We start from the raw sequence: 15379 nt of genomic DNA on the forward strand, positions 1-15379 counted from the left end.
AAATTATGGAATGCAGACATGCAGCAGGAATTCTAGGAGTGGAGGGGGTGAGGAGGGGCAAAACAGAGTTTAGGGATGTGGGACAGCCATATCATCATCTCTATCATTATTACTTTGTTAATCCTCACCAGAGGATATTTTTTTCTATTGATTTTTAGAGAGAGTGGAAGGAGAGTGGGGGTGGGAAGAGAGAGAGAGAGAGAGAGAGAGAGAGAGAGGCATCAGAGTGAGAGAGACACACCAATTGGTTGCCTCCCACACGCACCCCAACCGGGGCCAGGAATTGAACCTGCAATGAAGGTACATGCCCTTGACCGGAAATCAAATTCGCAACCCCTTGGTGTGCGGACCGACGCTCTAATCATTTAGCCACACTGGCCAGGGCAACCATATTCTTTTAAGAACTACAACGTACTGTGTACTTGAGACACAGTCTCACATGTAAACCTTTCAACAACATGTCCAACAGGCAATACTCCCTTGTTCCACATGAGGCCACTGAAACTCAGAGAGAAAAGTAAGTTGTTCAGGGTCATAGAGCTCTGAGCAGCTGAACTGGGACTCAAACCCAGGACAGCCATACTGTAAGATCTATACGCCCTTAGGCAAGCCAAGGCACCTGGGTGCTCAGAATACAACATCTGGCAGCTGTGGGACCTATGGGGTGTGGAGGTACAGATGGTGGGAGGGGCTGATTCGGGGAGGCACTCTCCATGGGGGTGGGGGCGTGGGCGTGGGGCCTGGACCCCCAGTTCCTAAGGAATAAGGACAGTGGATCTCACGCTGCCCTGACTCAGTGGCTGGGCCTCTGAGCAGCATTTCCGGAGCCCCAGACAGCTCTGCACAGTGTAGGAGCCACCTGCCCAGCAGAGACACGGAGCTGTTACTCATAACTGTTACTCACTCTTCTCTGTACCCCGCCCCTCGGCACATCACTTATTCCCACTCTGTTCCCTGAGAGCGACCAAGGGGAGCCAGCAGATCTGCCCGGCTCCCTCCCTCGTTCCGCTAGCCCCAATCCTGCCAGCCCATCCCCACCTGAGTCACTGGGACAGAGACCCAGAGACTGGCCCAGTAACCCTGACAGCTGTTCCCCCAAACTCTGTTCCAAGAAACGGCTGCCCTGGGGTGATGGCCACTAGACAAAGAACCTTCCAATCCCAGAGCTGGAAGGGCCCTCCCAGCATCCAGCTGTCTTCCCGGCAGATGCCCAAAGGCCCACAAGGGCCCCCACCTCCACGCTAGATGGCCCAAGAGCGGCGCCTCTCTGTTGAGAAATACCCCTGGACTTGCAGAAACTGAGCACTGGTCAGAAAGGGAGGACTCTCGTAACTCATCTTGCCAATGAGAAAACTAAAGCCCAGAGAGGGGACGTGATTTGCTCAAGGTCACACCGTGCCAAAGGAGGACTAGAAACGGGCCACCTGCCACCAGGCTCTCCACTGCCCCTTCCTCCTGCCCTGAGTCAGGGCAGGCCCCAGAAGTCTACCCTCACACCCTCCTGTTGCAAAGCAGCTACTAATCCCACAACACTGGAGACGGGAGGTCTAAAGGCGAGATGAAAAGAGAGGGAAAGAGTTGCAGCCAGACAGCGGTTAGTGCAGAGCAATCACCTTCTAAGAGGGAAGGGGCATCGGGCATCGGGAGCAATCTGCCCCGGAGGCAGGGAGATGGACCACAGGCCTTCTGGAGGCCCTGGAGCTAAAAGGCCAGGCTCTCTGGCAAGAGATGATGGGAGGGATTCCTGAGGTCCCAGCTGGGGACTTGGGAGAGTCCTGGCCTCCTCTCTGCTCACCTCTCCTCCCCTCTGCTGGCCCCTGCTCTCCCAGGGCTCCAGCCTGGAATCCAGGCCTGGCCGCTGCCTCCGCTCCCACGCTCAGCTCAGCTCAGCGCAGCTCAGCGCAGCTCAGCTGGCCACAGCAGAAGCCGCTCAGTACTATATGCCGTCCCAGGCAGCTCAGAAGGAGCCTCATCTACCTCTTGTGCTCCCCCGTCCTCCTCTGGCAGCCGCCCTTATCCCTGCCCCTGCCCCATCCCTCCCCCTGCACCAACCACAGTAAGAGCAATAACAGTAAGAATAACCAAGGGCACACAGCACGGCCTGCATGCAGGACTCAGTTTTATTCGTTTCCCACATTTCACCAATGAGTAAAATGAAGCACAGGCAGACTAGGTAAGTTGTCCACAGTCACACAGCCTGTGAGAAGTGGAGTCAGGATTCAAACGCAGACAATGTGGCTGCAGAGTCTGTGATCTTGATCCCCATGCCACACCACCTCGTGACAGGTCCGTGATCCAGGAAGTTAAAGCTCCTGAAATCCCCACTCCCTCATCCACGCAGCCACTGAGCCCCTGCCACAGGCCAGGCACCTGGATTTTGCAACACCTGACATCCCTTTTGCCTCTGGACAGGCAGCCCCATGCAGACACTCACTGTCAGGTGGGGCTCCCGCTGCCTCTGAGCAGGCAGGCTCCTCCGCCCTGGCTAGGGGACGCTCCCATTCATTCATTCATTGAACAATAGTGAGTGCCAGGTGGATGGCGAAGGATGCTTCCAAAAGGAGCCTTTCGGTCCCTTAGAAATTGGAGCTGCCTGCAGTCTGCCCTCACTCCCACCTGCTGCAGTCTGTCCATGCCCGTCTCAGCCTGTGGGAACCCTTGCCAAGGAGGCCTCTGTCTGGCCTGAAAGATCTCCCAGGGAGATTTCAGTGCTTCCTCAGCCACCTGACCCAGAGAAGTAAAGACTCCGAGAGGATGTCCCATCCCTAGAGGCTGAGGAATTTGAACATGGGACTCCAGGGGTCTTGGCTTATGGCCTGTCCCAGGTCTTCCTGGGCCAGTTCATCTTCACCACTGCCCTAAAAATCTCACCCAACAACAAGCTCATCAAGTTTCTCCTAAGTGAACGCTGCCTGCTGCTGCCCTCTTTCACATGGCCCAGAGAATCCTCAAGGCTGAACCCCAAGCTGCACCTCCAGGCTCTCCCCAAAGCCACCCTTCCCATACACAGCACTTCCTGTGCCAGGCACTGAGCTAAGCACTTCACAAGCAGGGTCTCACCTCCTCCCCATCGACGCTCCATGAGGTGGAATATTAACCGCGTTGTACAGATGCAGACACCAAGGCTCAGTCCAAGGTCACTCAGCTAGCAAGCTTGGGAGTGAGCCTCAGGCCTGTCTGACTGTGAGACAGGGCTGGGGCCATTATTTGATCCATATTCACATGTGTGCCACCGTGCCTTTGTGCATGCTTTCCCCTTTGCCCAAAGAGGTCTTCGTCCCTTTTCCTTCCTGCAGAACTCCTTAGCAACCTTCAAACCCCATCTCAAATGGCGCCTCCTCTCTGAAGCTTTCTCCACTCCACCAGTTCGTGCACACTGCTTTCTGCTTGACAACTCCTCTGCACTTTGCAGAAACCCTCTCTCTACTCCCCTTTCTCTCCCACGAGACCACAGTTCCCAGCCTTCCTTAGGAGCTGGGAGTCCAGGCCCCATGCCTATGCCCCCTGCCCCCACTATGTCCCTATAGTGCCAATGCCAAAAAGGCATTTAAGTAAACAATCAGGGGCCTCATGTGCCCACAACCCCCCAGCCCCTGGGAAGGGGCTTCTCCCTGTGCCCACCCCCCTTCCTGATAGCTCCTCTCTGCTCAACCAGCTTGACTGTTTCTGGGAGTCTAGAGTCTCAGCCGGTGATTAGGGCCCTAATCAGCAGGACTTCCTGCCAGCCACTGCCAGAGGTGGGGGCAGGGCCGGGAGGGAAGCAAGGTCAATCCAAGGTGAAGTTTGAAGCCAGGACCAGGGGAGGCTCCTGCAGGGAGATGGATGAACTCACAGACTTCCAGCCCAGAGTCTCTCCAGCCCTTTGTCTTATAGGTAAGAACACTGAGGCACAGTGAGAAAAGGGGCTCATCCAGAGTCCAGGGACATAGCAAGAGCACTGCACCCCCCTGTTCTGGGCCACATGGACACATCCTGTCTTACACTCCCTTGAAGCCCTCTGCCCACCCCTCCACCCCACCCCAGCACCAAGCCCCATAGTGCTGACCCCAGAGACGGACTGCTCCTATAAAGGGTTGTGATAGACCAGGGGATTGCTCAGGTCTGGTCAAGGTGAAGGATTAAAGGTGAGCCCCTCCTCTACATGAGCAATGGCCTAGAAATGGAGCAGAGGTGAGCAGGGGGCTGAGAAGGGGAAGCAACATGGGGCTGGGCTGAGCTCAGGAACCCTTCCCAGCTGTCATCATCATCAACCCAAGCCCATTCTTTCTCCAAGAAAAAGCTAATGCCTTTTGCAGCTGCAACTGGGTGGGCCAGGGGTCCGGAAGTGGCGCTTACCCTAACCTGACCCCAAGCAAGTCCAGCCTCCTTGGGTGGGAACCAGGCCTAGGTGGAGAGTGCAGCTTAAGCAAGCCTTGAGGGCTGACCCCTGCTAATGAGGACTGTCAGGGGCTCTGGAAAGCAGAGGACTTCAGAGAGAGCAGGGGCCTGAGATGGAGAGGGAGTGTGGCCAGGAGCAGGCCCCTACCATGGGTTCAAAGCTTACCAATACAGCATGCAGGACGGGCTGGCCACCGTTCTCCCCAACCTCCTACCAACAGGTGATGGAACTAAAGTTGCAGCAAGGAGATGCAAATTAGACTTCAGAGAGACCTGAAGGGTACTTGCAGCAGACTTTTTGGAATCCCACTTTAAAATATAGATTCCACCCCTAGGAGTACAGTCCATGGTCAAGAGCAGCCTGCCTGGAGGCCAGGGCAGGTCCTTGCCAGGCCTGGGAGTCTCCAATCCAGTGACTCTCATCAAGGGATGGGACAGAATCCAAGAAGGGGAGCTTGGACTAGTTTGTAATCATGCATCTTGTTTACAGTGATGCAACTTTCTCAGAGTCCTCCATAAACACGGATTTGCATCGGCTCCCTGGGCAGTCAAGGCCTCTTGAGGTCCCCTTAGCTCCCTGCTTCCCCCCACCCCACCCCCAGTCAGAGAGAGAGAGAGAGAGAGAGAGAGAGAGAGAGAGAGAGAGAGAGGAGGGAAGTCTGTTCTCTGGGCTCTGATGCTATGACCCCTTGAGGAAACATAATCCCACCATCTCCTCCACTCTCTGATCCCATAATCCTCCCATTTTATGAGTGGAGCAACCATGATAAGAGAACAGGGTCATCCCAGCACTGGGCTCCTGGAAGAACACACCACCACCACCGTCACCCATAGTAATAACAACTGCTATCATTTATTGAGCACTTACTATGTGCCAGGCACTGTTCAAAGTATGTTAAATAAACTAACTCACTGAACCTCTCAACCACACCATGAAGAGGTACTATTATTATCCCAGTTTACAGCTAAGGAAACAGAGGCTCAGAGAGGTTCAGTCATTTGCCAAGGCCACACAGCTAGGCGACAGGGTCCTCTTGAGTTGAGCCCCGCGGCTTGGCTCCAGAGTCACACTTTCTGCCTCACTCTAGATCACTCAGTGAATAGCCCTGATTCCAGTTCTAGCCAATCCTCCCCAGGCCCTGTCTAAACCCCTCACCTCTCTACCCTCCTTAGTCAGTCAATTCCTGCTGAGCAGCATACTGCCCGGCACTGCAAAAGGCACAGGCCTGCCCGCGAGGAGTCTAATCCAGCTAAGCACAGGAATCTTTCAAGGCCCAGGAAAACGGAGGGGTCCCATAGTCTCTGCTGCCGAGAGCCTGGGAAGGGGATCCGGATGTAGGACTGGGACCCTCCCATACGGAAGAAGAACAGGATTCCCTTCAGGCACTCCTGGAACCCCTCTGTCCCCATCAACGCTCCAATACCCCGCCCTTCTGGACCAGTCCCTCCTGCCTCCCAGAACACCCAGCCTGAGCTACAGGCTTCTAGCCCTAAAAAGGCAGGGAATACAGAGCCCAGCCTAGCCCTGGCTTGGGCACACCACTCCCACCCCACACAAGCTCCAGCTCCGTGGAGACCAGCCACCCTCCCCGGGGAAAACCAAGGTGCGGGCAAGTAGGAAGAAGGCCACAGCACCAAACTGGGTAGAGTCAACCAGGGCCCCAGCTGTGCCTGCTGTGATGGGAAAGTGCCTCAGGCTGTTTGCAAGGAGGAAGGAGCTGGGCCAGTGTGACCATGCATAATGGAGGGGCACCCAGGGAGGTGGGCATGGCCCACCAGCTGGCAGCGCTGCCGCCCCCACTGCCCTCGTTCCAGCTCAGTGGTGCCCACACCTCTGCATGCCTAATAGCTTTGAAAGCTAGGAGCCAGGGCCTTGGGGGTACAGCGCTGGGGACAAAGTCCTGGCTCCAGTATCCCAAACCTCTCTCCCTCTCCGCACGCCACACCCATTTCTGATCTGCTTTCTTCAGAGTCCAGCAACTGGGAGTGAGGGCTTTCCTGCCTGACTCCTCTGCCATCCCTCAGTACACACCCCTCAGCTGGGCCCCTGGGCCCTTTCTGGGGTGAAAGAGACTTAGGGCCCAGAAGTAAGCCAAGAGCCAGAACTGCCTGCAGCTGAGAGCCTTTGCTTGCCTCCCCCTTGCTCCCCCCACCCCCCTTGACTTCTCTGAGCTCCAGGGCATATTCAGCATCTCCTTGTCCTGCCCCACACACCGGGCCATCCCATCCCTCTCTGAGTCTCTGTGGAACCAGAGTGAAGAAGTTCTAATTCAGCAGCCCCATCTAGTCCCTGGCTCAAGACAGGGGACTGAAGTTAGACACTGGAAAGGACTTCATCCTGACTGGAGGCAGGGGTTGACTGGGATGACCTCAGACCCTAGTCCTTCACTCTCTCCACTAAGGAGAAAAGGGGTCACGGGGCATCGACTGGAGGGAACCCACCCAAAGGCCCACCTTGACACTCCCATCATGGGAAACCCAAGCCACCGGAGGTTAGGTGTACGGGGATCTTTAATGCCCCCCACACACACACACACACACACACACACACACGCTCACCTAGGAAAACAGGTCTGGAGAGCAGGGGGGTGAGGTGGCCTGCACCTCCCCTGCTTCCCCTGAGAGGCCTTGGAGAACGCACTCTTGGCTCCTACCCCCCGCTGCTAGTTACACAAACCACTTCAAGCTGCCCCAACAACACTGTATTATTTACAAATTTGGAAACTGAGGCTTAAAAAAGAGTTGCCCCTGGGTTTTTCTGCACCTTGGATCTTGGCACCGCTCCTCTGCCTACCCTCTCCAGGCAGGCTGGGGAGGCCCCTTTTTGGGGGGGGGGTGCAAACTGGGCAGGGGTTCAGCTGCCCAACCTGGAAGCAACCCTCCCTCTCCACCTCCTGGCACACTGGCTCTGAGTTAGCCCCTTAGGGGGGACATGGGCTGTGACTTCGGGGAGGCGGGGGTAGAGGTCTGTGTTGCTTCCGACCCCAGAGTGTCACGCAGCCCACAGGTCTGTCCAGAGACTGTGGGGTTAACCAGCAGGGCAAGGCTTGGAGCGGGACAAGAGGAATCGGAAGAAACTCAGGATCTTTGCAGGAAGCAGCTGGGGCAGAGCGGTGGGTGGTTGAGCAATGGGTGTGAGGGCAGAGAGCAGGTTCTCTGTTCCCCAAACCCTGAAGGCCCTGCTCTGCAAGGTCCCCATCCATGCCCACCCAGGCCAGAGGCTACCCCCCTTCTGCTCCCCAATCCGCGTGTCAGAGAATTTCCCAACTCCAAGAATCCCAGGACCTCAGCATCCCAAGAGACCTTCAAGGTCATCCCTTCTTAACCACATCCCAACTCAGGAATCCTTCTGAGCTGTTATCCAGTCTCTGTCTGAACTCCCCCCGAGACGGGAAGCTCACTACCTTACAAGGCAGCCGTTCTCTCGAGGACCTGCCAGGCTTGTTAGAAAGCCCTTCGTTAAACTCGAGCCGAGTGAGCTTCCGTCACGAACACAAATCCATTCCGCGCCTCGGCTTTCTGTTCCCATCCCGGGAAGAAACGGAACTGAGAGTTCCCAAACCCCAAGGTTGACAAGAAGAGGGTAACCTCATCTCTGAACTCAGCTGCGCCCCAGCCCAGCTCCCCTCCACCTGGCCACCAGCATCCCGGGTTTATCATGCTGGGCACCACAGCCCCGGCAAAGACTCCAGATTGGGGCTCTGAGGAAAGCGGAGTATGAAAAAGTATGGGATGGGGTGGGCGGGGGGGGGGGGGAGGATAGCCAGAGGGTTCAAGGCCAGGGATTTGAGAGAAGAGGTTCTGCAGTTGCCTCCTCCACCACCGATCAGTCCTGGCTGTCAGCACTGGCGGTCCTATTAGACTTTCCGAGACCCTCCCAGGCCCCGGCCCTCCATGGGCAGCAGAGTCAAGGCCAACCCCACACAGGAACCCAGCACTGGGCCCACTCAGAGCCCTCCCACCCAGCTTCCCAACCAGGGCTAGGTCCAGGTCCTCCCTTCCACACCCTGGGCCGGGGGTTTGGGCAGAGGTGGCTCAGCTGTAGCAAGTGCTGAGGTCCTGGGGGACAGTGAGGGTGGGGGAGACAGAAGTAGCTGCCAGCTGGCAGGGGTAAGAGCAACTTAAGGCCAAGTCAGAGCCACAATGGTCCCCACCCCACCCAGGCAGCTTCAGGAAGGGGCCAGGCAGAGACTCAATGGGAGAGAGTGCTCCCTCCACACCCTCCTGACCCCCCTGGCTTGGCTTTGCCACAAGGAGCAGGCGCTGGGGTTTCCAGAAGATGCCCCTGTCCCCAGGGACTCTAAACCCTAGCTCCAATTCCCCTCCTGGCCTCACCCACCACCGCCATCCTGCCCTCCCCTACCCGGCACCCATCCTGTCCTCTAACCCCGGTGCACCCCCTGCAGGGAGCCCAGCTTGGGAGCACAGCAGGCCTCTCCTGGTCACCCTCCGCCACTCCCCTCCCAGTTTCCTCTCATAGGACACATCTGGGCAGGCAGTCCTGGCCCTGGTCCTGAACTGGGGGGGTGAGGGACAAACAGAGATTAGCTCTATATGGATTCTCCAGCTTGGGAGGGGGTGGCAGGCAGGGCATCGGGGGGTCAGGGGTGGGGGAAAGGAAGGAGAGGGAGTGAAAGGCAGCTGTGTGTGTCTGTTCATTAACCACCTGGATTAGCCATTTCTGCCCAGAGGGGTGAGGAAGGAGTAAGATGCTGATTGGAGGAGGGCGCAAGGGGCACTCATGCCAGGCTGTGCCCATGGGCAAGGGAGCATGGACCCAAGCGAAGAGGAGTGCTTTTTAACTCCAACCTTCCCGGGCCTGCCAGGCCCTCCCTAGCAGCCGTGGCCAGCCCTTGGGAGATGAGAGATAGGAACAAGAAGAACCCCCAGGAGGAGAAAGGGGCCCAGTAACAGCTCCTGTGGTGCCAGGGAGAGAAACCAAGAGGAAAAATGCCTGCTCTCCTCAGGGTTCTCTCCCCCAGGCATCCCAGTGATGGGCAGGCAGCTAGGGAAGAGAGGGCTGGAGACAAAATCCTCCCCACGCCCCCCTTTCCTCGGCAGATGTGTCCCTGCCCACTCACCTCTGCTGCCATGGGTCCAGCCGCCACCAATACCAGTAACTTCCCCAGCAAACAAAACTCCTTCTAACTGGCCTCTCCCCCTTCGAGCATGGACAACCGCACCCCAGACATGCCTGCAAAAATCTCAGACACAGCTGAAGGAGGACTGACAGGTTGGCCTGAGGGGCTAGACTCGCTCACAGACATGTGACCAGGAGGGCTGACCTCCTCCTCCCTTAGTTTACACCCAGATCAGCGGTCCTGACAGCATCTGTAAGAACAGCCCAGCAGCACACGCACCGCCACACTCAGCCACACTCACCTTTCCGGCAGAGGAGCCCCAGGGTGGGGTGGGTCTAGGCTCACGGGACAGGGCGGTGGGCAGTGATGGGGCAGCGGCTGTGGCTGGCAAGAAGCTGGTTGCCAAGAGGAGGGCGTGAGTGAGCCTTGTGTCCAGGTGGGGAGCAGGCACAGGGAGCAGAGCTGGCCCCAGGGCCACTGCTGGGAGCAACTGAGCGAGGGCGCTGCTCGCCCAGATCCCGCCCCTGGTGGTGGCTGGCGGGCAAGCATGCACCGCCTCCTTCCCGGAGCTGGCCAGCAGCCCGCCCGCCCTGCGGCCGCCTCCTTTAACCCCTGCAGCACTCACACCCAGCTCGGGCCAGGCTGGCAGTGGCAGGGCACAGGCACCTGGGACAGGGCATGCCCAGCAGCCTCCCTGGGGACCAGCAGGGAGGGGGCAAAGGGCTTGTGGGGCGAGGGGGCAGGACCCCATGGAAGAGACACAGCTGCACAGAAATGGCCAAAGGGCTGCTGGGTGGGCAAGGATGTTTGGTGAGATGATGATAATAATGATGATGATGACAAACAGCAACCCTCAACTTCTGTAGAGCACTCATCTTGTGACTGATGACCTAGAATCTCATTGATCGGTTTCCTTTCGTAAGCGCCCCAACTGGGGATCGAACCCGCAGCCCAGGTATGTGCCCTGACCAGGAATCAAACTGGGAACCCTTTGATGAACAGGATAATGCTCCAACCAACTGAGCTACTCCGGCTGGGCTAGAATCTCACTTCTGAATCTGTTTTTTCCTTGTGGACACTTGTGACTGTAAATGCAAAAGTGATTTGAATTGAACTCTAATTAATAAAATGCATGCTTCAATTCCCTTTAAACCCATCAAAAAAATAAGATGAGTTGATGGATAGAGAGATAGAAATGGGAGAAAGCAAATATGCCAAAGTGTTCATTATAGAATCCACGGTGTTTACCATAAATCCTTTCAACATTTTTATAATGTTCAAATGGTTTTACAATTTAAAAGATTGGGGGAGATGCGATTTGAAAAGTTTGGAGTGCCATATAAATGACAAGAGTGAAGAAGCAGATAGGATTACTTGGAGGGGAAGGGAAAAGTCATTTGCTGCACACCTAATGTATGCCAGGCTCTTAAACAATTTCTCTCTCACTGAATCTGGGAGTCACTCTGCTATGTTAGCTGAAGACGGTGACCTTGGAGCAGTTAGGGGACTTGTCCAAGACAACACAGGCTGGTGTAGAATGGGAGCCCTTCAGAGATTGAAAGGCCCTTCTTTTTCCCATCTGGCCCAGCTTCATGTGAGGTGTTGGGCCAGGGACCCGACCTATGGGCCTCAGTTTCCCCTATTGTACAATGAGATTGGAGCCAAAGTTATTCAAGCTCATTTTTCACTTCTAACACTCACCCATTTTATTAATTCAACCAAACCATTCCCCAGGCTTCAATTTTCCAAAGAATAAAGTGACAGGGGAGGGGTCCAGAGGGACAAGCATTTGGGGGGCCAGCGTCACAGGGGAGATGGTCAGCATATTAGAGAGCTGCTCCCCAACCCCATCAGGAACAGGGAAACCTTGAGGCTAGCTGGGAGAGGGGCACTTCTCAGGACCGCGCATGGCGAAGGTGAAAGTAGAGGTGTCATTATACCCACCTCTCCCTCCAGAGCAAGATGACCTCCTCCCCTCCCAGATGGGAAGTCTGAGTTCCCAGAGTCCCAAATTCTGGCATCACAGAACCTACCAGCCCTGACAGCAGCCTCAGTCTGTGAGCGGTGGGTACTGCCAGAGCTGGAAGGGACAAGGCCCCACAGAACTCCCCTCCGAGACTGTTGGACTAAGTAGGGAAACCTGGCCCAGGCCTCCCGGACCCCTGCCCGCTCCAGCCCTCTCCAGCCCCAATTCTGGGGCAAAGGTGACCCCTAATAGCCTTATCCTGCCTGACCCCACACCCCCTGCAGACCAAGGGCTGCTCTTGGGCTGGATCAGTCCTAGTCAGGGGAGGGAAGTCAGGACTTCATGTCGGCAATCTAGGCTCCCCTAGAGGCGGGTAGCGAGTCTGTTATGAAAATAAAAGGTGCCCCTTTTGGGTTACAGCACAGCAGAAGTGTCATCCTCCCCATCTCTTCCTGACCCTCACCCACTGTCATCCTGATTGACATCAAATAGTCCCTGCTCCCCTCCTCCCGCACGACACCCCTGCTCCCGACCATCCAGTCCCAGCTCTACAGCGGGGCATCCAGAGCCCCCTGTGATGGCACTGCCTCTTGAGTCTACTCATCAGTGCTCAGAGCTCAATTCAAAAGCCACACCCTTCATGGATCCTTCTCCAGCCACACCAGTTGGTAGGCACCATCCCTCTGAGCACCCAAGGCTCTTGCTCGTCTACTAATGCCAAGATATACACTTGTTGGGCACACTTCTGTATCTCCCATTCGTTGAGCAAAGATTTGTTTATCTTCCCTCCCCCTTCCCTAATTTGTCCAGTGCCTAGCACAAGGCTGGCTCATAACAAGCTCTCAATAAAGGTGAAATGAATAAGTAAATGGTGAAGAGATGGACAGATGGGCGTTGGTAAAAAATTGAATAAAGGGGCACTTTTAATGCTTAATTCTGCACAAGGTTGTACCAAGATCATTGTTGGCAGACTTTTATCTTCAACGCTATATAATCACAGACAGAAAAACTGCTCATACTAAGACATGGGGCCATTAGATACACCCACCCAGGTCTGCAGCAGATCCAGGGGACTCTGAGAGGCTCCCTTCTCCAGCTGCTCTCAGGAAGGTTTGGGTGGTGAAACGCCCCACGCCCTCCCCCCATCCCAACATCACCCCTCTTTCCCAGCACCTGGGCACAGAACCATGAATTCAGCAAGTCTCTAGAAACCACACAGACAGGAAGTCAAGGAGCTAAAAGGTTTCAAAGAAGAGGAGCAGCCTTCCCCTTTATTTCCAAGAGCTGTCCCACAAACGATCATCCACCCCCGCTTTCCTCAGTGTCTGTACCATCATTTACACAAACACACGGAGTGAGAACTGCTTTGTGCAGAAGCCTGCTCAGCCCCTTTTCTCTCCACTCCCCACTCCTCCTCCTCCTGGCCAATGAAGGCTCAGAATTCCCAGGGTTTCCCATCTCCCATCCCCCAGTCCCCTCGAGCCAGCCCCGACCCCTTTCCCTCCTCCCTCCCTCTCTCCTTCCCTCCCAAACCCATGTGCAGCACTGCACATCTGGTTCCAGTTGTGGTTGGTCCGTTCAGGGGTAGGCCTGGGGGTTTCTCATAAAACTGAATAACACCAGTGTTGGAGCCCAATGGAGCTGGGGGATGGGAGGGCAGGAGGCCTATGGGGCAGAAGGAGAGAAGACGGCAGCAGGAGGCACGGAGACACACAGGACCCAACAGGAGCAGGGCAGTGCCTGGCATCTAGCGAGCAGTCAATGGATGCCTGTTCACAGGAGATAGAAGCTGGAGAGACAGAGGGCAGGAGCACCAGGAGGAGAGAGAGTGGGACAAAGAGGGGGTCAGAAACAGGGACCCAGAAGGAGGAAAGAGACAGAACTGGGGGTGGGGGTGGCTCTGGAGCCACAGAGAGACCATTGAGAAAAGCAGGCAAAATGAATTGTGTGTCTTGGGGCCAGGTGCTGAGTTAAACCCTTCGTTGGGGAATGAGGGGACATAACAGAAAGGAAGACAGAGGGACACAGAGAGACAGAGAAGGACAAAGATAGTCAAGAGAAAGATGGCCCAAGAGTGTTGAATCCAGATTTCTCTGGCCACTCAGCCCTCACAGTAGGGGTTGGGGATTGACCTGGAGCTGCTCTCCTTTCTTCCTTCATTTTTTTAAAAATTGATTTCTGAGAGAAGGGGAGAGGGGGAGAGAGAGAGAAACATCAATGATGAGAGACAATCATTGATCGGCTACTTCCTGCACGCCCCCTACTGGGGATGGAGCCAGCAACCCGGCCTGTGCCCTGACCGAGAATCAAACCAGGGACCTTTCAGCTGCAGGCCGATGCTCTATCCACTGAGCCAAACCAGCGAGGGCCCCTTCATTTATTTTCATTGTCATTGAAGTGCCTGCCCTGCACCGAACCTTCCCCACGTGCTTTTCCTCGCAGGCCCCCACGAGAACTTGGGAAGTGGCCCCGATTCTTTCCCAGCCTTAGAGGTGGGTTCTGAGCACTTCAGTGATTCACCCCAAATCACAGCAGCTGATGGAAGGACAGAATCTGAATTCACATCTTCCAACTCAAGGCTGTGTCACCACATGACACAACTGGGAATTCCGGGCCTCAAGGCTCCCACTGGAGGGCATTGTGTCATGTGACCTATACTCTCAAGGAGACAGATTCCCAGGTTTTTACACAACTAAGGGGAAGTTCCTCTGAGCTGGACTAAGAGTTGACCAGAAACACTCACCTTCCTAGGATGGCGGAGGGGTGGCCTCCAGGGGAGTTGCAGGGGCCTCCCACTGTAGTGCCCTTGGCCTCCACTCTCTTCCTCCCTCTCTACCACAGAGAAAGCAGGGCCACGTGCCCAGGTCCCCAGGAGAGAGACCCTGGGCCTCAGAATCCTGCTGAACACAACACAGATAGGAGGGAGCCAGACCCTGGCGGGGGGGGGGGGGGGGCGGGGGGGGTGTCACCTAAGCCATTTGGTCAATGTCTATGCATCTGGGTTGCATCCTCCCCCTTCTGTCCACTGCCCTCCCACACCTCCACAGCCAGAGATGATTGGGGCTGTTCCCCAGGATGCTTTCATCTCAGGTCACACCCTGGGACCCTCCTCATCAGGGCTCCCCCATAGCAGACTCCAAAAGCCATGCCCCACCCTGCTGCCCCAGAGCTCCTCTCCCCCGCCCCCTTCCTTCCTAAGACTGGACTCCACAGCCCAGGTACTGGTCACTTCCCTTTCTATTCATCATGGTCGTCATAGTCAAAGCTGGACTGAGGCTGCAGCAGGGGCACCTCCTTCTTACCACCAGCGTCCCCTACTTACATTTCATTTGCACACATTTCCATTATCTCCCAAAGTGCAGAAAGAGGCATAGTCTCCAGCCCTTTGTCACACACTCCCCCAGGGAGGGAGAAGGGCCAGGCTTCCTCCATTCCAGCTTCCTACTCTCAGATCTGCACCCTAGTCTGAGGGCAGAGGATCAGAAGACAGGAAAGCAAGGGGAAAATAGCCTTTGGACAGCTTGTTCCTAAGACACCTGCTGGCAGCCTCTCCCTCCTCTGAGCCTGCCTCAGTTTCCAGGCAGGATTCTTCTCGGGCCCACCCCAGTGATGATCACAGGCTTCAGCCTGGATCTCTTCAGAGAGCCCATAGTCCTCCCTCACAGAGCTACGTCCACCACCCTAACCCCAATATTATAAGGTTCCTGGACTGGACAGTCAAGGAATCCCCCAGACCTAGACTATCTGGATTTCAGGATGGTGTTGGCAGGAACAGTGATGACATGCTTGAAGACGAGGTAGAAAGCCAAGTGGATTCCTAGAGGTGTTGATTAATAGATCAGTGTCAGCTTCCTGACTTGCCAAAGGGCTCCGTCCTCTGCCCTGGCTTGTCCAACATACTTATCAGTAACTTAGGTGAAGAATGGAGGTTTACCAAGTACACAAAGGTAGGGGG

General features: G+C 55.8%; 1 protein-coding gene across 14 annotated transcripts in view; it reads right to left on the reverse strand.

Annotated features, from left to right (window-relative positions):
• The window catches only part of TNS1 (tensin 1), a 231643-nt gene that overhangs the window by 129485 nt on the left and 86779 nt on the right, over positions 1–15379 (reverse strand). For 2 of the 14 annotated variants that reach the window (XM_059703102.1, XM_059703100.1), the window contains exon 1: positions 9760–9957. The exons of 11 other annotated variants lie outside the window; for them this stretch is intronic. Coding sequence is in view for 1 of the 3 variants with exons in the window: in XM_059703099.1 (XP_059559082.1) it covers positions 9459–9470 (12 nt within the window). In the remaining 2 variants the exon portion in view is untranslated. Of the gene's footprint in view, positions 1–9458; positions 9596–9759; positions 9958–15379 lie in introns of those variants that run through there. One more of the 14 variants, XM_059703099.1, reaches the window with a different exon arrangement.

Source organism: Myotis daubentonii, chromosome 7, assembly GCF_963259705.1.
Source record: "Myotis daubentonii chromosome 7, mMyoDau2.1, whole genome shotgun sequence".
Taxonomy (NCBI): Eukaryota; Metazoa; Chordata; class Mammalia; order Chiroptera; family Vespertilionidae; genus Myotis; species Myotis daubentonii.